The following is a 17,559-nucleotide window of genomic DNA, read 5'->3' as shown; positions in this document are numbered from 1 at the left end:
ATTATTTAAAAGTTTCTATATATATATTTTTTTTTAAATCCCAAATAATAGTTTCTTTGGAGCAAATTTCCAAATAGATTAAATGATATAATTATAAAGTAAATAGATTCACCAACGTTTTAAACGATACAATTATAAGTTTTGGGTAGGTAGAAGTAGTGGTCAGATGGAATCGATGGAAAGTATGAAATTTTGATCACATTTTGTGTAATAGTGAAAACCTCTTCTTTTAGCTGTACAAATAAAGGGAAAGTACTCCAAAAGCGGGTGCACATTTTCTTGAATTTCTCCAATGGCCACTCCGGGTGGTTTCAGGTCTTCTGTTTTCTTCCTTGTTGTTCTTCTTCAGGTGCTCTCCGCCGCCTCCGCCGCCGCAGGATCATTCTGGAGTGTGAAGTATCTGCCAGGATTTTCAGGGCCTCTTCCATTTGAACTCGAAACTGGGTCAGTTTAGGCTCTTTCCGAATTCCTCTTTCTTTTGTTTGTAATTAGAGTTACAGTAGTGAGTAATCCGCTTTGTTTTGGAAGCGGAACAGATACGTGGGTGTGGGAGATTCGGAGGAAGTTCAGATGTTCTATTACTTTGTGAAGTCCCAAGGAAATCCCCGAACCGATCCTCTAATGACATGGTACATCGGCGGTCCAGGTTGCTCTGCACTCTCTGGCTTTGCCTTGGAAATTGGTACTCTCTACAATTTCCCCTTCTAACTTTATCTTCCTCTCATTCCTCGCTTCACCACCGTCGGCTGTTGCTCGCCGGAGACTGGGGGACCGTCAAGGGAGTGTGTCGGAGGTGGAGCAAGGGAACAGAGGAATATCATGGGAGGACAAAAAAATATAGCCAAATACGTTTAAATATATGTGTGTCTTTTAATCTTTAAAATTTTCATTAATTGGATATTGTATTTGTTTAAAGGCCCTCTAAACTTCAAGATAGAGCCATACAATGGAAGCTTACCTCAATTAATCTTGAATCCCCATACATGGACTAAGGTAACAACCATTTTTCGCTTTCTTTTCGTTGCCTTTCTATTTAATTTATGGTACGTACAATGTGTAACTGCTCAAACCCATTGTTAATAGATCTTGTCAGCTTTAGCCAATTACTTATCTTTGTCAACCTCACGATTTTCAAACGTGTACCCTTTTAAGGATTGCTTCGTTCACTTCTATGTTGAACACAACTCTCTGTAGGAAACACTCGCACACTCTCTTAACACCAATCGAGAAGAGATTTACAATACACAAATACTCGTATTGCTTCAGATTTATTGGGATGATGAACTAACTAGGGTGGAAGGTATTTATACGATAGTAGCCAATCTATTCCTAACATTTTTCAAATTTTTAATCATTTTTCTAAATTTATTCCTAAAATCCTTAAATTATTATGGGCTTAATCTGGTTGGGCTAGGGATAATATTTTAACATTCTCTAACCATTGTGAGATCTCACGTCAGGTTGAAGAGAAGAACAAAACTTCTCTCATAAGGGCGTAGAAATCTTTCCTAACAGAGGTGTTTTAAAACTTTAATATTGATGGAGGTACGTAGTGAGTCAAAGCGAACAATATCTAGTAGTGGACTTGAGTGACCATGACATATACCAGAAAGCGAATATACTTTTTATAGATACGCCCGTGGGCACTGGATTTTCATACGCTCAAACTCCACGAGGTTTGAAGAAAGGAGATGTACTACAAATTGAACAAAATCATCAATTTTTGCGGAAGGTATATATTGTATATGCACACTGTCATCAGATATCATTGGTTTGATATGAATTCCTTATGAATTTGAGCTTCGCAGTGGCTGGCTGATCATCCAGAATTCATTCGTAACCCATTTTATGTTGGTGGTGGCTCATATTCTGGTATGATTGTTCCCTCTCTTACTCAAGCAATCTCAGAAGGTAATAGCCATGGCTTCCCAATTATAAACCTTCAGGTCTGTTACCCTTTACTCACTTAACAACCTACCGTTTGATGATGTTCAATTACCAAATCTTAATTTTTTTATGTTTTAGGGATACATAGAGGGCAATCCTTTCAGTGTGCATAAAACAAATGATAATTATAAGATTCCATATGCTCATAGGATGTCCTTCATCTCTGATGAACTATACGAGGTAATATCAAGTGAATACACACAAGAATTTGAGCACTAATTTAAGTATTATTATTAATTCATGTGTATAGTCATTGAAAAGCAGCTGCAAAGGAGAATATCTTAATGTTGATCCAACTAATGTGGAGTGCATCAAACATGTATCCGCTTACCAAAAGGTATGATATGGTATCTTGAGGATTATTGGAAGTGAGTCCCACATTGACTAATTTAGGGAATGATCATAGGTTTATAAGTGGGGAATACTATCTTCATTACGAAATCTTTTGGGAAAAGCCCAAAATAAAACCACGAAAGATTATGCTCAAAGTGGACAATATCATACCATTGTGGAGAGTCATAAACTTAAATATTGAACAAAGAATTGTGAGCCTCGAAAGTGTAGTCAAAGACCCTTTGTTCGAGAGCTCCAGAGAAAGGAGTCAAGCCTTGATTAAGGGGGGGAGGCTTATAGGGTACTTTGTTCGAGTGGAGGATTGTCGATGATTATTGGGAGTGAGTCCTGATCATAGGTTTATAAGTGATAATATCATCCTACCATTTTGGATGTCCGTGATTCCTAACCATTTGGTATTTAAATTTGATATCTATTTTTGTTGTTCATCCTAGTGCGTGAGTAGAATCAACACGGGGAATATTTTGAAGCCTCATTGTGAGGATGCTACTAAAGTGACGGAAGCTGCTACGTTTAATGATGCGAGGAGATCCCTCTACAATGCTTCTGAACAACAGTTTCTTTCTCCCGGAGTGTTGCCTTCGATTCCTCTCGAGTGTGATGTAAATTTATTATGCACTTTGTTCCTCTAATTTGTCATTGAAGCTTGGGAAGTTCGTATGATCGTTTTAAATCGTGTTTCTGTACGTAGGAGTACGCGTTTTACCTCAGTTATTATTGGGCTAATGACGATCGAGTTCGGAAAGCTCTCCATGTACGTGAGGTAAAAACAAAACCTAACCTATTGATTGAAACACTCTTAAAGAATTATATTGAATGTATTTTTTTTTACAGGAACGATTGGAGAAGGTTTAGATGTCAAAGTACAAAAGATTACCAGTATGATTTCATAAGTATGGTTCCTTATCATATGAATCTTAGCTCTAAGGGCTACAAGTCTTTGATTTTTAGCGGGGATCATGATATGGAGGTGCCGATTTTAGACACCGAAGCATGGATCAAATCTCTAAATTATCCTCTTATTGATGAATGGAGGCCTTGGTTTAACGAGGAGGATCAAATTCTTGGGTAATTATTTCATTTATAATATTATTTTTCATATGATTTATGTGAATGATTCAGTGATATTAATTTTGGACAGGTACACGAGGACTTATGCAAACAACATGACATTTGTATCCATAAAAGTAAATATTTGGTTTATTTATTTATTTTTTTAGTTCAAGAAATGATTAATTGTTTATTTTTTTGGGTATGAAATTTACAGGGAGGAGGACACACACCACAAACCATGCAGAACCAAAGTGGCATAATGTTTAGTAGATGGACAGCTGGAGATCCCTTATAAAATGTTTAAAAAACTATGTGATTTAGTTAATTCAATGTTAATTGATTCTCAGTCACGTATCGATGAATAATAATGAAATTTTATTGATATCTATCCCATCACGTTTGAATATCTATCAAACTAACATATATTATCGTGTAATTACTTGTAAATTTAAATACTAATAATAGAATTTATAATATAGGTAAAATTTAAAAATATTAACAAAATATAAAGTTGATAGAAAAAAATTGAGGAATTAATAGAAGGTAAAAGAAGAGGAAAAGAAGAAAAAATAGAATATATTGTTTTCAATAATTAACAAATTAGAAAAAAATAGGTGTCTTCTTAAAAACTAAAATTATAAATAAAGAGATAGAAAAATTTGAATTTGAAAGTTTTGAGGGAAAATTCGAAAGGGAAAGTTCAAAGAAGACTAGATCTGAGTCGTTACAGTTGGTATTAGAGCCAGACACTGAATGATGTGCCAGTAGACTAGATCTGAGTCGTTACAGTTGGTATTAAAGCCAGACACTGAATGATGTGCCAGTAGACTAGATCTGAGTCGTTACAGTTGGTATTAGAGCCAGACACTGAACGATGTGCCAGTCTTTTCGCTGTTCTCCGAAGATGGGTAGATACGAGTCTATGTGCCAGTAAGGGTAGAAGGACGAAGTTGAAAATTTTAACCTAAATTGTGATATTCGCGTAAAAAAAAAAAAAAAAAAAGACAAAGAAGGAAAAAAGAAAACCGGTTCTTGGTTCAAGTCGAAAGAAGCAGAAGCATGAACCGGCCTTATATACCTCCCGCTTCGACTCCTTAAACCCTTCTAAACCTAGTCGCCTCCTTCGTCTCTCCCTTTCTTTATTTTTCTTCTGTGTTTCGATTGCCCTATTTCCTCTGCAACTACTTTTTTTTTCTAAACCTGGTCGCCTCTCCCTTCATTCAATTGCTTTTCTGTGTCTTCGATGCCCTATTTCTCTGCCAAGTTCTTGCTTGGGTCGGTCCCAACACCAATCAACTAACTTTTTTTTTCTTTTAGTTTCTATTGTTTGTTGGAAAAAATGATTGAGTGTTATCGGAATTCTTCAATTGAATGGAAGCCATCTCCTGTAGTAGCGCTAGCCTCCAGCGCTGATGACTCTCAAGTCGCGGCTGCCCGAGAAGACGGCTCCCTTGAGATTTGGCTGGTGTCTCCGGGTTCCGTCGGGTGGCACTGTCAGCTGGTACAGTCGCTTATCATTTATTTCGTTTTTGGGAACAATTAATTGAGTTAGAAGTTTGATTGGATTGCGTTTTTGATGTAGACGATAATTGGAGACCCTACTTCTAGGGTTTCTTCACTTGTTTGGTGCTGCACCGGTTCCAAAGATAGGCCATCTGGTCGCTTATTTTCATCCAGCATTGATGGTTCTATTTCCGAGTGGGATTTGTTTGATTTAACACAGAAGGTATACATTGTTGCTTCCACTATAAACTGCTGTTCATTAGCTATAGTCTTCCGATCTTCACGTTAATAGGTCAGTGCGCTGCTTCTCGTACTGGTCTAATGTCCAATGCAATTCTTGATAGCACAGTATGCCTTAGCTTTTGTTTATTGGGATTCGCACACCAGATACTTGTGACGTGATATAAAAGTGTGGGTGCGCGTTAGGGGATTGTGGTGGCTTTTATTTACTCTGTTTCTTCTTGAAATGCTATCTTAAGCGCACGCAATGAGTTTAGAATTGTTACCTGCCATTTCTAATCCCAATTTAAGTTCACGGAATATGTTTAAATAACTGTCAGAAAATTCAGTTGCCGGAATGGTGAAATTTGCAGCCCATAGTATATTCCAACGCTGTTTTGGGTCTCTGGGAGTACCTTGTTTATTTTGAGTTTACTTTGTTATCTTGAGATGTTTGTATTTGATTTGGTTATTGTTTTCACAGGTTGTTTTAGAATCAATTGGCTTCTCTATTTGGCAAATTGCTGCTGCACCCTGTAATAGTCGTGAAGTTGACAGTGAGGTAAAACCACAAGACATGCAAAATGGGCACTTAACAGACAATGAGAGTGATTTCCAAGATTGTAGTGAGAGTGAAGACGATTCTAATTCCTCGGAGCTTCATGTCCAATCTAGTGATGAAAATCCCTCTCTAGCTATTGCTTGTGATGATGGTTGTGTTCGTATTTACAATATATGTGACGCAGAAGAGTTTATTTACAAAAGGTCGTTGCCTAGGGTCAGTGGTGAGAATCTATTCCCAGATTCGTTGCTGCTTTGTCACCTTTTATTTTATGATTAGCTGGATATTAAAACCTTCTTTTGTCTTGCTGCTACTCCCAGGCAGGGTTTTAAGTGTAACATGGAGTAATGATGCAGAACGGATATTTTCAGGGAGCAGTGATGGGTATGTACTTATACCACCTTTTGTTACTTGCGATGAAAATGTATATAATGTATTATGAGTATGATCTTTATCCACTTTACTCTATCAAGTTACTGTTACCCATGTTTGTTTTTTTTTAAACGTTTTCATTCACTGCAGGTTTATTCGATGCTGGAATATTAGTCTCGGGCATGAGATCTACAGGATTACTGCAGGACTTGGAGGTTTAGGCAGTGGGCCAGAACTTTGTGTTTGGTCATTACTTTACCTGAGGTAAAGAATTACATGCTTCTCTAGATTGCACAGTTGTTAAGTGGTATTTTCTACCATTCACGACTTATGTGTTCTGAAGGCATTTGTTATTTGGTATGTCCTGTTGATTGCAGGTGCGGTACCCTTGTCAGTGCAGATAGTACTGGTAGTGTGCAGTTTTGGAACGGTAATCATGGAACTCTTCTGCAAGCGCACACTCTACACAAGGGTGATGTTAACAAACTTGCAGCTACTCCTAATCAAAATCGAGTATATTCTGCTGGCTCTGATGGTCAGGTACTGACTATGGGTCATGCAATATGGTTTCATATTTTTACTTTCGTACAACTCTTGCTAATTGCCCAGCCATGTTTGCACTCCTACTTTTTGTGCTTGTACACCACTCAGTATTCTTATCTTTACATCCAAATATTCTTATTTTATCGTTATCCATTTATAGTTCCTTAATCTTTATTGTTGTGTTAGTTTCTTAGTAACAAACTTTCAGTTTTGAATTATAAATTTACATGGTACATTACAAAATTCTTCTCTGCTCTATTGAATGAATGGGTTGGAAATTTCCAAAATTTATTTTTGGATTGTTTTAAACTATGTTCAATTTATAAGTTTCTTTTCTGATTCTTCAAATAATCAGATTATTTTATTTCTACAGTGTTTTTAAAGTATAAAGCAAAAAGTCCGAAAGATTTATGTCCCAATCCATGCTTTAGCCTGTAGCATTTTATTGAGATGATGATCTGGTAGAGGAAGGGCAAGCAGAGGTGTGCTTAGAGTTGAAACTTCTTTAACAATCTTAGAGGTTCATCATGTGGGTAGCTCACATGTTGCCAAATGGTTATATTCTTTTTGCATATTGTGGAAGGTAGTAGGTTGCATTAGTTGTGATTTCCTTTTGCTAGCTGCAAATCATCTATAATATATTTTGGTATGTGAACAAAGAAGGGGTTAATTTGTTGTTCATTTTTCAAATCAGTTGATATTTTGTCCCAATTTGGCTTGCGGGAGATTATGATTCATACGTTTTACTGAGAAGAATGCCTTTTTTAATTCCATCAGTCTGGTACATTGTTTCTGACATTGAATGGAATCACTATTGTCCTGAAGTACAAGCTTGGTTGCTAAGGAATTTAGTTAATGATTGCAGTCTTTCTATGTGATAACTCAACTTCCATAACTCTAATGTCTTGTGAATATATTGTTTTTGTAGGTTATTCTATATAAGCTCTCTAGCGAGAATGTTGCATCTCATGACGATGAGTGTTCTTCTGAAGTGATGAAGAAATGGATTTATGTTGGTCATGTGAGATCTCATACTCATGATATCAGGGCTTTGACTGTTGCGGTACCAATTTGTCGAGAAGGTATTTACTTTAGTTATTGGTCATTGTCTCAACGAAAGTTTTTTTCTCTCTCTAGTTTCTTGTTAATGTCATTTTTTTTTCAAAACCAAAATTTGTCATTTTCATTAGGGGGAACTCTAGGTTTGTTGGTAAAACCTAAATTGATAACCAGTATTATTTTTTGTTTTATACGTCCCTTCTTGTTTTCTTACCTTATATATTTTTTTAGCAGCAGAGCTGCCTCAAGATGACGAGGTAAAAAGGGCCCGTAATAAGAAGCCTAATGATTTTAGCTATCGGAAGTGGGCCCATTTGGGAGTTCCAATGCTTATCTCAGGTGGTGATGATGCAAAGCTTTTCGCATATTCTGCTCAGGAATTTACCAAATTTTCTCCCCATGATATATGTCCTGCACCCCAAAGGGTGCCTATGCAACTCGTACTTAACACAATTTTCAACCAAGCACCATTATTACTTGTTCAGGCTGCTCACTCTCTGGATATCCTATGTATTCGCCCAAAAAGTGGTTCCTTTAGAGATATGGCTTGTGGCCCTTCTAAGGGACTTGCAAAGGCAGATTTATTGGTTCGAGTTAAGAGCAAGGCATCACGAAAGATTATCTGCAGTTCTATTTCCAACTCCGGGAAGCTATTTGCATATTCTGATCATGCCAAACCCAACCTATATGAATTGAAGAAATCTGGGGGAAGCAAATGTTCATGGACGGTTAATAGAAGGCAACTTCCAAACATGCTTCCATTTGCCCATTCCATGGTCTTCAGTTTTGATTCTTCTCGATTAATCATAGCAGGGTATGATAAAAGGATATATGTAAGTTCTCCTTCACTAGTAAAATATGCCGTTGAATTTAGTTTTTTTATATATTTTCTATAAAATACATTCCCCTTCCCCCTCTGATTTATTTGAATATTTTGATTCTTTAGATGACACATCTTTTGTCATGTTTTGTTTGGTCAATTTATGAATGGTGTTTGATTAATATTTTAAACCTTCCTTGTGGGGACAGGTTGTGGATACGGGCAGTTTGAAAGTGATACATAGTTTTACGCCTTTCCGGGAGCTGCAGGATGATGCCTTGCCTCCTGCTGAGCCTCCTATAACAAAAATATTTACAAGTTCAGATGGGCAGTGGTTAGCTGCAGTCAACTGCTTTGGAGATATATACGTATTCAATATGGAGATAATGAGGTTATCTTGATTTGCTGTTGTATTGTTTTATAGTCAGCTTGTCATTACTCACCCTCCTTGCCTACATTCTCATGGTTTCCAAGAAAGTAATATACGAATTAAGTTATTACTCTTGTAACAGGCAACACTGGTTCATTTCAAGACTAGATGGTGCCTCAATTACTGCTGGAGGCTTTCCTCAATGGAACAACAATGTGCTTGTGGTCACTACTTCCTCAAATCAGGTTTATGCCTTCGATGTTGAGGCTAAACAATTAGGAGACTGGTCAATGCGGCATACACAAGCTCTCCCCAAGAGATTCCAAGAATTTCCTGGGGAGGTTATTGGTCTCTCTTTTCCTCCGTCTGCCACTTCTTTGCCTGTTATCGTGTATAGTTCCAGGTATTTCTCTATATTACTAAGTGCTGCAGGGAAATTTACTTGAACGATTATTCCCTTTAAGAATTGATTTGCTTTGTTGAATTTGATAACTTGTGTTGTCATGTGGCTGATTACTACGTTGCTGTATGCTATTGTTTTGGTCCTTTTGCATCCTGTCTGTACTAACCTGCAATAGGTATTATACAAGAATTGCTATAATGTTACAAAATGCTTATTCTTGTGACCAGTGTTTCATGATGTTGCATAGTGACAGCCATTGTCATCAAACCATGTTAATGAGATTGTTCTGCAGAAATTATATATTAATAACAGATTCAATGGCATTACGAAGTGTTAAGAGTCAAGTTGCTTTGGTTTACTGTGACCTTCAAATTTTTGACCATTCATATTATTATGTTGCCCCACAGAATGGAGAGATAAGTATGGTGTCCTAAACTACTACCATTGACATTTTCATTCTTGCAATGGTCGTGTTCTTTTTTAGATATTGAGTCTGGGATTTCATTACATGAGTTTTATAGTTAGGCACGGCCAGCTCATTTTCCAGGCTGGCAGTTAGCAAGTGGCATCGGCTGAAGCCAGCTTGCTGAAATTTGGTTGATAATGTTAAAATTAATGTTCCTGCTTCCTAATATTTCCGAAAATACCTTCCAGTCTTTTAGCATGTTCTGAAGATTTGTTGATTTGCTTGAATCAGTCATCTGTATTCATTGTTAGGAAATCTTGGCACCCTTTCATGTTTAGCTCTGTTCAATCTAGCATATCTCATTCTATGCAATTTGATGTTTGACCGGGAATTTCTCATTTCTTTTGTAGAGCAATGTGCCTAATTGACTTTAAGATGTCGGTGGATCAAGATGATGAATATGTCATGATAAGTGGACAAGATTCAATGGTGAAGAGTTTACGGGGTACTCCAGTCAATGGGAAATTGAAACGTAAGTTAAGAGACTGCCAAACAGACGGTAGAAAGAATTTTGAAATTTTTCCTTTTAGAGATCCTGTTTTACTTATTGGACACCTCTCCAAAACTTCAGTCTTGATTATAGAAAAACCATGGTTAGAAGTGGCTAACACCTTCGATGCCCCACCTGTGCACAGACATATATATGGGACTTAAATCCTCATATTAAAGCCGGTTTTAGGATATACTTGAATGTTGGTATCCACCAATTCTTTCTGACATCTCTCTATGTCTTACAATTTTGTTCTGTGGAGGGAGGGAGGGGGGGGGGGGGTCATCTGAGCGTTGTTGTATTGTAATATTGAATTTTTTCTTTTTAACTTAAAAGTAGTTCTTTTAGTCTACGAAGTTCAAGCTTTTGCACCTCCCTGCCCCACCCCTCCTACCAAAAACTAATAATCACCCCATAAAAAATAGTTGTTCTACTGTCTTTGTTAGTATTTGTAGTGCTTGATTCAGGGCATTGTTATTTACCAACGGGGTTACATATTTCTGAAGAGAACTGTTCGCTAATTCAGAATCAATTGTCGGAGTCGAATTAGTCTTTTTGAGTTATAACAACTACCGCTGTGCATCTCTAAATTCTTGATATTCCTATGTAAAGTTTGCGTTTAACATTTTTTATACAATGTATCCTTAATATAAAACCCACCGAGTGTACTGTTCATAAGTGGCCATGGCGCTTGCTCCAAGGAGCTAAAGCATGCGTTGGTCCTGTTCTGTTTACCAGCTAATTAAATTGGGTTGCTGCTCCATTTTTGTCCTGTTGAAGGGTCGAGTATAATGATTCCACAACTATGAGCAGAAGAGGATTGACATTGGACGTGTCAGAGTGACGTGGGCAACACTGTCCATTACGTACAATCCATATTTCTCCAATATGTGGGGGTAATTTTCTGTAGAAAAAGAAATAAAAAAATGATTAAAAAAAATCAATAATTGGAGTGGTTTCATTTAAAGAGTGGTGGGGTTGCTCTTTTTTTTCTTTTTTCGTCCGTTTTTGGTTTGAAATTTAGCTTCGTTTTCCACTTCCTTCCAGCATGTTTGTCTCTTTGGTACTCACTTTGGCTCGCTCTTCGCATTGTTCTCTCCAATAATCGAATGTTGTTTGGTCACTTAACAACAGCTAGGCTGGCATTTCCCAATCCCCCAACCTAAAGTTGCTCTTTTGAGTTGTTATTATTGCTTAATCATCTTCTTTTCTCTCTTTATTCATTTCGCTTTATGTACCGAATTCGGTGCCACCTTGTTTTTCGACCATATCCCCTTTTCCTTTTCTTATAATATAAATTCTAACGTTCGAATCTATTGAACTCGAGAAGTTACCGATACTTTGACAAATGGAGCTAGCTTTTTATTCCCCATTGTAAACGAAAACAAAAGCATTGTAAACGTGATGGTAACTTCATGGTTGACACGCTGAGCACTATTTAGTGAACGAGAGGACATTTCTTTTCTTTCTTGATTTTTTTGGGTCCATTTTTAGTGCTTCCACTTTCCCATTGCAATGACAAGAACGTGTAAAAGAGAAAGCACACAGCTAACACATTGGGGGAAAATTAAATTGAAACTAAAAAATAATAACAAAAGGAACAATGTTCCTTATATACATAAATAACATGTCGTTATCATTCTTCTGCGGCGGAATTGGTAATACCCTCATTCTTCGGGTGCTGATCTTTTAGAGCGATAGAAGTCGAAGCGTTTCTTCACTGCAGGTTTTCTCTGTGTTCAAAAGTTTCACTTTTTCGTTAACAATGCATACAAAAACTTGCTGAATCTTATGATTTCATCAAATTACCTTAACGTGGGTTGCGGAGAATCCCTGAGAAAGTTCTATTGCATTCGTCTCCAATGCTTCGTTGCTTGATGCTCCATTAATTTTCTGCATAATATAGAATGAACAGCATAAGATTCATCCATTTCTTCTGGAATTTTGAGATAAAAATGTAACGGAAATGTTCTTTACACTTGCTTTGCCATAGCCATAGCCATAGCCATATATAGTGGAGCTAGCAGTGTCATCGAGATAAGAATGTTGGTCATTTCTGCCATTTTGTTTCCCCTTCTTGCTCTTCTTTTTCTCCTCCCGGCTACAATTCATTGCTGATTCTGAAGCTGAATACCCATTATTGTAAAAGCATTCTTCATTGTAATTTGGTGGACCTGAGGAAGCATCAGACACCATTGATAGATCTTCTTTTTCATCCTTCTCTGCTCTTACTTTTGCTTCTATTTCCCTGTAATTCTCACCCACCCCGCCCCCAGAAGTGTAGGATTGGTCTAAGTACATAGTCCAACCTGATTCCCCTCCTCTGCAATAATGTGTAGCAGACCAATCATTCATGGTGGAAACTCAGTGGTTTAGGCTTTGAGAGGTAGCAGAAGAAGTGATGCTAATTGAAATGGTTATATAACAAAAACTTCCCTTTTTCTCTTTCTCTGAGTTGTGGCATTTCTATAGAAGGAAAAAAAGGGGATCAAAACAATCACACTAAAACCCCTGGACTTTGTTTGTCCCTTGTTTTATCTTTTGGCCTTTCCTTCCTTTATCTGTTTGTGGACACATCTGAGATGCCAATTGGCAAGAACAATGGGCAAATCATCAACAATGATGATATCAAAAGCGACAAACGTTTGGATGTTCAACAACAGTAGGCCCTCCTTTAAATGTACAATGCTGGTGCTGTCATTTCCATTCAAATTGGCCTCTTTTGGATTCATTTTTCTCCCATCCCTTAACGAGCTTTGATTAAGTTTGGATTTTTACTTTCTATTGATCTCATTCACTAATCTTCATCAGTCTCTTTACATCTCCTTTTTTGATCCATCATAGCTGCCTTTTTCTCGTAATGAGGAAAAGAAAATGATAGAAACAATCGCCTCTTTCACATTATCCTCTAAAGGGTGCTCCTTGTTTCTTTCGCTGTTTGGTATCGTAACGGTACAAGCCTACTGTTAGCTGATATTGTCCTATTTGGGTTTTTCCGGCTTCCCCTCAAGGTTTTTAAAACACGTATGCTAGGAAGAGTTTTCCACACCCTTATAAAGAATGGTTCGTTTCCCTCTCCAATCGTTGTGGGGTCTCACAATCTATCCCCTTCAAAGCCAACGTCCTCGTTGGCACTCGTTCCTCTCTCTAATCGATGTGAATGTTAAAATTGCATTTGAACTTTCATTTACTATCAAACAACCGACAGGCATATAGTTAGGTGCTGCGTATCTTACTGTGTCTTGTCTTGTACCATCGCCATGGTTTGCTCCTTCTTCTTCAATGAGTTGTGTGTATCTAATGGAGTTGTCTTTTGGAAGGAATTTACTGCATTTGCTGTTTGTTTATACTTAGCTTCTCCTTTGAGCGTCCAATCTCATCATATATCTTCTGATAAAAGCCAAAACCGTGGGGCCTCATTGCAAAATCTCTCTAAAAGTTAAGATCTGCAGTCCCCACGGTGTTAGCCCCTCATGGCTAAATTATTGACTCCTTTTTTGTTGTTAAACTCTCTTGCATTGGGGATTGGTTTTGGTCGGCGCTTTCGATTAGACCCTCGTTGTGCTCACTGTTTTAACCCCATCCTTTTCTCATAATTCATTTTCTTTTTCCTAGCCTTGAGCGGAAGTCCGAAAGGGAAAGCTCAAAGAAGACAATATCTGCTAGTAGTAGGTTTAGGCTGTTACATCTTCTCTCCGTCACATAAGCTTTCTTCCCCTTTCAAGAGACAAACAAATAGTGCGACATCCGTATACGTTAGCTAAGTTAAAGTCAAACATGACTTTTTCGCTTTTGCATTGACTCAGATGTCATTTTCTTAATACAGCTTCAAATCAGAAAGTGGGTATTGAATTTTGTGACAATTCTTTCTTGGAGTGATCTAATAGTTGCAGAAAAATCCCAGCTTTGCAAATGAACCAAATCTTGATTGAATGAAAAAAGTGTTGACTTCCTTAGCAGTACAGTACAAGGATAAAACTAGAGCTAAAACAGCTGAAGAAGGCTTTAAAGAGAAGGAAATAGCTTATTCAAACAGAATGGCAAAGCATAGAATTCATCATTCCTTACATCCGAACTGTATAAGCAAAACTTCTCCCACCAATGCAACCCACTGTCTTTTCGAGTAGCATCGTTCTCTCGAAAAAGCGTGCAATCCAGAATTAGAGCCACCACAGACGCCACGGTTGCGTGAGACATGAAGATCACGACGACCACATCATTAAACTGCAATGCAGAACAAGAAGAACAAACATTCAGTAAAACATTCAGTCATGTAGTTGGTTCTTTGTTTTGTCTCCTTTTTTGCTTACCCATCCATGGCCAGAGTAGATGTGTTCTGATTTAAAATCTTGGCGATAATATTCTCTGAAGTATTGTGGTATTGACAAACCCAAAAAGAAGGAACAGCCCAAGATGAATTTGGTTCTGAAACTGTTTAAGTTACAGAATTGGAGAAAACCAAGCCCAGAAGAGGCTGGGGAAATTACATTGCTGTCAGTGTCAAAGGCAGCAATAATTGGAAGAGGAATAGAGGCGAGTTAGAGAGAGTGATACGTACAGACATAGCCAAAGAAGATACAGTACAAGGCAGCGATGATTGGAAGAGGAATAGAGGCAAAAAGTGCACCAAATTTCCCTGGTTAAGATGATAGCCGGTCAAGAAAAAGTATGAATGTTTTGTCAATAAAATCATGTTAGCATACCGAAAACAGAGAAGAAAATCATGAAGCCAGCTGATATTTGGATCACCCTTCTGCTACCAACTCTTGTCAAAGCTAATAGACCAGCATTTTCCCTACATATTTAAGAATCATTAGAGAAAAACATCCCAACATGTGATAAATGGGGTTGGCTCGCTGTACAATTATGGTATTGGATGGTTTCAAGATGTTAAAATGTAACCGCTCAAGCCCACCGCTAATAGATATTGTCCTCTTTGAGTTTTTTCTTATGGGTTTTCCTTCAAGATTTTAAAACGCGTCTACTAGGGAGAGGTTTCCACACCCTTACAAGGAATGATTCGTTCTTCTCTCCAACTGATGTGGGATCTCACAATCTACCTCTTGGGGGCCCAACGTCCTCACTGGCACCGACCCTGATACCATTTGTAAGAGTCCAAGCCCACCACTAGCAGATATTGTTCTCTTTGTGATTTTCCTTCCGAGTTTCTCCTCAATGTTTTAAAACGTGTCTACTAGGGGGAGGTTTCTACACCCTTATAAGGAATGATTCATTCTCATCTCCAACCGACGTGGGATCTCACCTAAAATGTTTTGCAAGGTGCGACAGCTTGAGCTTGTGATACAATTTTGTTAAGTTATGCAAACTAATGAAATATATTCTATTCTTACACAGATGCACAAGTGCCAGTAACAGAGCCAAACACGCCATTGAGCAAAACTCCTACTCCCTGAAATTGAACAAGAATTGCTTAGAACATAAAATTCCAACACTAGGGAAAATTAGACACTGATGGACACATCTTACCAACCAACCACTACCACGGCTGATGATCGACGCAGGCACCGGAGTTGCACTGCCATATCTCGACGTGGCGAAAAACGTTCCAGTACTCTGTAACATCTTAATATCAGAAGCAAGGCAACTAGAAGGCACAATAGCTAGCAGATGAAAAAGATGAAGAGCTTGTAACTTGACCTCAAAAAGTGAAACAACAGAAGCAGCCATCATTGCAAAGGATTCTCCAGCATTGAAAGTGGGGCCTCCCCATTGAAATGGATAGGGAATGTAAATCCTGCAGGTAATCAGATCATATAGACCATAAAAACATTTCCTAATGAACATTCTGAGTCAGTAGCTAGAGTTATACTCACCAAGGAGCAGTACTCAATAGTCCAGTTCGATCAGTGCGACAACTTTTCTGAGTATTTGTGGGTTTGTGATTATAAACAGTACTTGAAGTTAGGAGCTGTGCATATAACCAAATGATAGCAATTGAGAACAGCACTGCATATCTATCATATATTGGCTTCTTTGTTTTCAATAAATGAGGAAGATACTGCAAAACCACAACCAAACAAGAGAAGTTTATGATACCCTTTAGGCACATAGTGAAGCTGAAAGATGGATAATATGAGTTTTTACTTGCCTGTGAGATGAACACTACAATAATCAGTCCTGGAAGGCCAATTTCTATACATTTTGCCACCTAAAACAGCAAACAACAGAGGAAATAAGCTCTCAAGAGCTAGCTGATGAGATAGAAAATTGATAGCCAAGGCAAGATTAAAGAGCAAATGGGTATCTATTTCCTTACCATGGGAAAGCCAAGATGATAGAGACCAAGTCCAGTGAAGGTTACACAGGGAACCACAGAGAGAGGGCTGAGAAATCTAATCCAGAAGTAATTTTTAAAAGAAGTCACAACAAGTTCAACATGGTTTAGAAACATACAAACTAAGGATTTACCCACCTCACAGTATTTCTCCAAAAGCCAAGGAAACCCATAACCATTTGAAAACATGAAGCCACTATAAGAGCTCCTTGTATTCCTTGCATGGTTTGAATGAATCTCTGAAGTATAGCATACAACAAGTAAATGCCAAGAGTTAAAGGAGAAGATGGCACATAGTTGTTTCAGAAGAAGTAGCAGAGTCTTACATCTTGAGGATCTGTCAATGAAGCATATCTCTTAGCCAAAACAATGGAGATGGTAGGAACAAGATAGGCGTATGAACCAACGACCACCACCGGCAGTCGAGTCCCGAACAAAGACTGAAAGAGTGTGTTCAATCCAGAAACAAATAGCAGGGTCTGAATCACCTTGGCCTTCTCAGCCTGAGATATCAAAACCCAACAAGCTAAAGGCATTTTGAGAAACTTCAAGAAAAAAACGTTGTAGTATAAATGCAAGAACATCTTACATCGCTGCCGCCCATTTGGGGAACAATCAAACTAGGAATCAGAACACTGAAACCAAGTGTTAGAACATAATGCTGAAAACCCAACATAAAGGCCTCCGCTGAACATAAGGAAAGATTCATCAAAACTGAAGCAAAATAGAAATGGGAATGAAAGTGAAAGAGTATGAGAAAGAACACAGACGCCATGGTGGAGGGCTGTTGATGCAGTATTGGATTCCGGGTAGCTGTTCCTTCACTGGGTGAGGCTGAACCGGATCCTCGGCAGGTTTGTTAGCCATGGCTCACTAAAATGATATCAGTTTGCAAGATTGAAGAAGAAACAGGGGACAAATGCATGAGAATTAGGGAAGAAACTGTATATAAATTGAAGGGTAAACAACCCAAATTTGAACAAAACCGACAGTTACAAAACTTATAATCTCGCATTTAAACTCCATCATTCCAAAATTGATTACCAGAATCATAACTCACGTTTTTATATTTCAAATTAAGTGGTTTTTGTATTAAAAAAAAA

At 37.9% G+C, this 17,559-nt stretch overlaps 4 protein-coding genes across 7 annotated transcripts; 2 read left to right on the top strand and 2 right to left on the bottom strand.

Annotated features, from left to right (window-relative positions):
* The first annotated feature begins 203 nt into the window (after nucleotides 1-203).
* Nucleotides 204-3,742, top strand: LOC111788173 (serine carboxypeptidase-like 7). 2 transcript variants are annotated; one of them, XR_015419753.1, is made up of 12 exons: nucleotides 205-444; nucleotides 537-682; nucleotides 917-993; nucleotides 1,610-1,732; nucleotides 1,809-1,946; nucleotides 2,026-2,127; nucleotides 2,198-2,284; nucleotides 2,736-2,903; nucleotides 2,993-3,191; nucleotides 3,286-3,369; nucleotides 3,443-3,488; nucleotides 3,569-3,742. XR_015419753.1 is itself a non-coding variant. In XM_087121084.1 (11 exons), exons 1-11 carry the CDS (start codon nucleotides 293-295, stop codon nucleotides 3,647-3,649), a joined length of 1,497 nt encoding a protein of 498 aa, XP_086977210.1. In that variant the 5' UTR covers nucleotides 204-292; the 3' UTR covers nucleotides 3,650-3,742. The 2 variants fall into 2 exon arrangements, 1 of the variants encoding a protein (XP_086977210.1); XM_087121084.1 differs by having other exon boundaries at nucleotides 204-444; nucleotides 2,993-3,369.
* A 710-nt stretch (nucleotides 3,743-4,452) lies between these two features.
* Nucleotides 4,453-10,730, top strand: LOC111788110 (WD repeat-containing protein PCN). 3 transcript variants are annotated; one of them, XM_023668305.2, is made up of 11 exons: nucleotides 4,453-4,855; nucleotides 4,937-5,080; nucleotides 5,561-5,861; nucleotides 5,959-6,022; nucleotides 6,161-6,274; nucleotides 6,388-6,550; nucleotides 7,482-7,635; nucleotides 7,850-8,445; nucleotides 8,642-8,823; nucleotides 8,945-9,205; nucleotides 10,022-10,730. In XM_023668305.2, exons 1-11 carry the CDS (start codon nucleotides 4,694-4,696, stop codon nucleotides 10,323-10,325), a joined length of 2,445 nt encoding a protein of 814 aa, XP_023524073.1. In that variant the 5' UTR covers nucleotides 4,453-4,693; the 3' UTR covers nucleotides 10,326-10,730. The 3 variants fall into 3 exon arrangements, with proteins under 3 accessions (XP_023524073.1, XP_023524072.1, XP_023524071.1); XM_023668304.2 differs by having other exon boundaries at nucleotides 7,847-8,445; XM_023668303.2 differs by having other exon boundaries at nucleotides 7,844-8,445.
* A 980-nt stretch (nucleotides 10,731-11,710) lies between these two features.
* LOC111788307 (protein SOB FIVE-LIKE 5) lies at nucleotides 11,711-12,699 on the bottom strand. Its single transcript, XM_023668634.2, has 3 exons — nucleotides 12,139-12,699; nucleotides 11,971-12,054; nucleotides 11,711-11,894 (listed from the first exon to the last, which is right to left on the bottom strand). Exons 1-3 carry the CDS (start codon nucleotides 12,514-12,516, stop codon nucleotides 11,829-11,831), a joined length of 528 nt encoding a protein of 175 aa, XP_023524402.2. The 5' UTR covers nucleotides 12,517-12,699; the 3' UTR covers nucleotides 11,711-11,828.
* A 211-nt stretch (nucleotides 12,700-12,910) lies between these two features.
* On the bottom strand, nucleotides 12,911-17,511 carry LOC111788158 (Xanthine/uracil permease family protein). Its single transcript, XM_023668404.2, has 14 exons — nucleotides 17,227-17,511; nucleotides 17,046-17,143; nucleotides 16,783-16,959; nucleotides 16,595-16,695; nucleotides 16,439-16,514; nucleotides 16,271-16,330; nucleotides 15,996-16,180; nucleotides 15,820-15,916; nucleotides 15,649-15,735; nucleotides 15,513-15,571; nucleotides 14,865-14,956; nucleotides 14,720-14,797; nucleotides 14,472-14,635; nucleotides 12,911-14,385 (listed from the first exon to the last, which is right to left on the bottom strand). The coding sequence occupies exons 1-14, from the start codon at nucleotides 17,321-17,323 to the stop codon at nucleotides 14,167-14,169; spliced, it is 1,590 nt and encodes a 529-aa protein (XP_023524172.1). The 5' UTR covers nucleotides 17,324-17,511; the 3' UTR covers nucleotides 12,911-14,166.
* Nucleotides 17,512-17,559: the final 48 nt, after the last annotated feature.

The sequence above is a fragment of the Cucurbita pepo genome, chromosome 2 (genome assembly GCF_057944985.1).
Source record: "Cucurbita pepo subsp. pepo isolate OVF chromosome 2, ASM5794498v1, whole genome shotgun sequence".
Lineage (NCBI taxonomy): Eukaryota > Viridiplantae > Streptophyta > Magnoliopsida > Cucurbitales > Cucurbitaceae > Cucurbita > Cucurbita pepo.
This window is presented reverse-complemented; position numbering and strand designations above follow the sequence as displayed.

Bases quoted from the DNA above. Each gene is read 5' to 3' on its own strand.
- LOC111788173 (XM_087121084.1), top strand. From the start codon at position 293: ATGGCCACTCCGGGTGGTTTCAGGTCTTCTGTTTTCTTCCTTGTTGTT. The intron at 1,733-1,808 runs GTATATATTGTA...TGAGCTTCGCAG, and splicing joins ATCATCAATTTTTGCGGAAG to TGGCTGGCTGATCATCCAGA. The intron at 1,947-2,025 runs GTCTGTTACCCT...TTTATGTTTTAG, and splicing joins TCCCAATTATAAACCTTCAG to GGATACATAGAGGGCAATCC.
- LOC111788110 (XM_023668303.2), top strand. From the start codon at position 4,694: ATGATTGAGTGTTATCGGAATTCTTCAATTGAATGGAAGCCATCTCCT. The intron at 4,856-4,936 runs GTACAGTCGCTT...TTTTTGATGTAG, and splicing joins TCGGGTGGCACTGTCAGCTG to ACGATAATTGGAGACCCTAC. The intron at 8,446-8,641 runs GTAAGTTCTCCT...TTGTGGGGACAG, and splicing joins GGTATGATAAAAGGATATAT to GTTGTGGATACGGGCAGTTT.
- LOC111788307 (XM_023668634.2), bottom strand. From the start codon at position 12,516: ATGAATGATTGGTCTGCTACACATTATTGCAGAGGAGGGGAATCAGGT. The intron at 12,055-12,138 runs GTAAAGAACATT...TATATTATGCAG, and splicing joins ATGGCTATGGCAAAGCAAGT to AAAATTAATGGAGCATCAAG. The intron at 11,895-11,970 runs GTAATTTGATGA...TTTTGAACACAG, and splicing joins TCTCCGCAACCCACGTTAAG to AGAAAACCTGCAGTGAAGAA.
- LOC111788158 (XM_023668404.2), bottom strand. From the start codon at position 17,323: ATGGCTAACAAACCTGCCGAGGATCCGGTTCAGCCTCACCCAGTGAAG. The intron at 16,960-17,045 runs GTAAGATGTTCT...TTGATATCTCAG, and splicing joins CCCAAATGGGCGGCAGCGAT to GCTGAGAAGGCCAAGGTGAT. The intron at 15,917-15,995 runs GTGAGTATAACT...GATTACCTGCAG, and splicing joins CTATTGAGTACTGCTCCTTG to GATTTACATTCCCTATCCAT.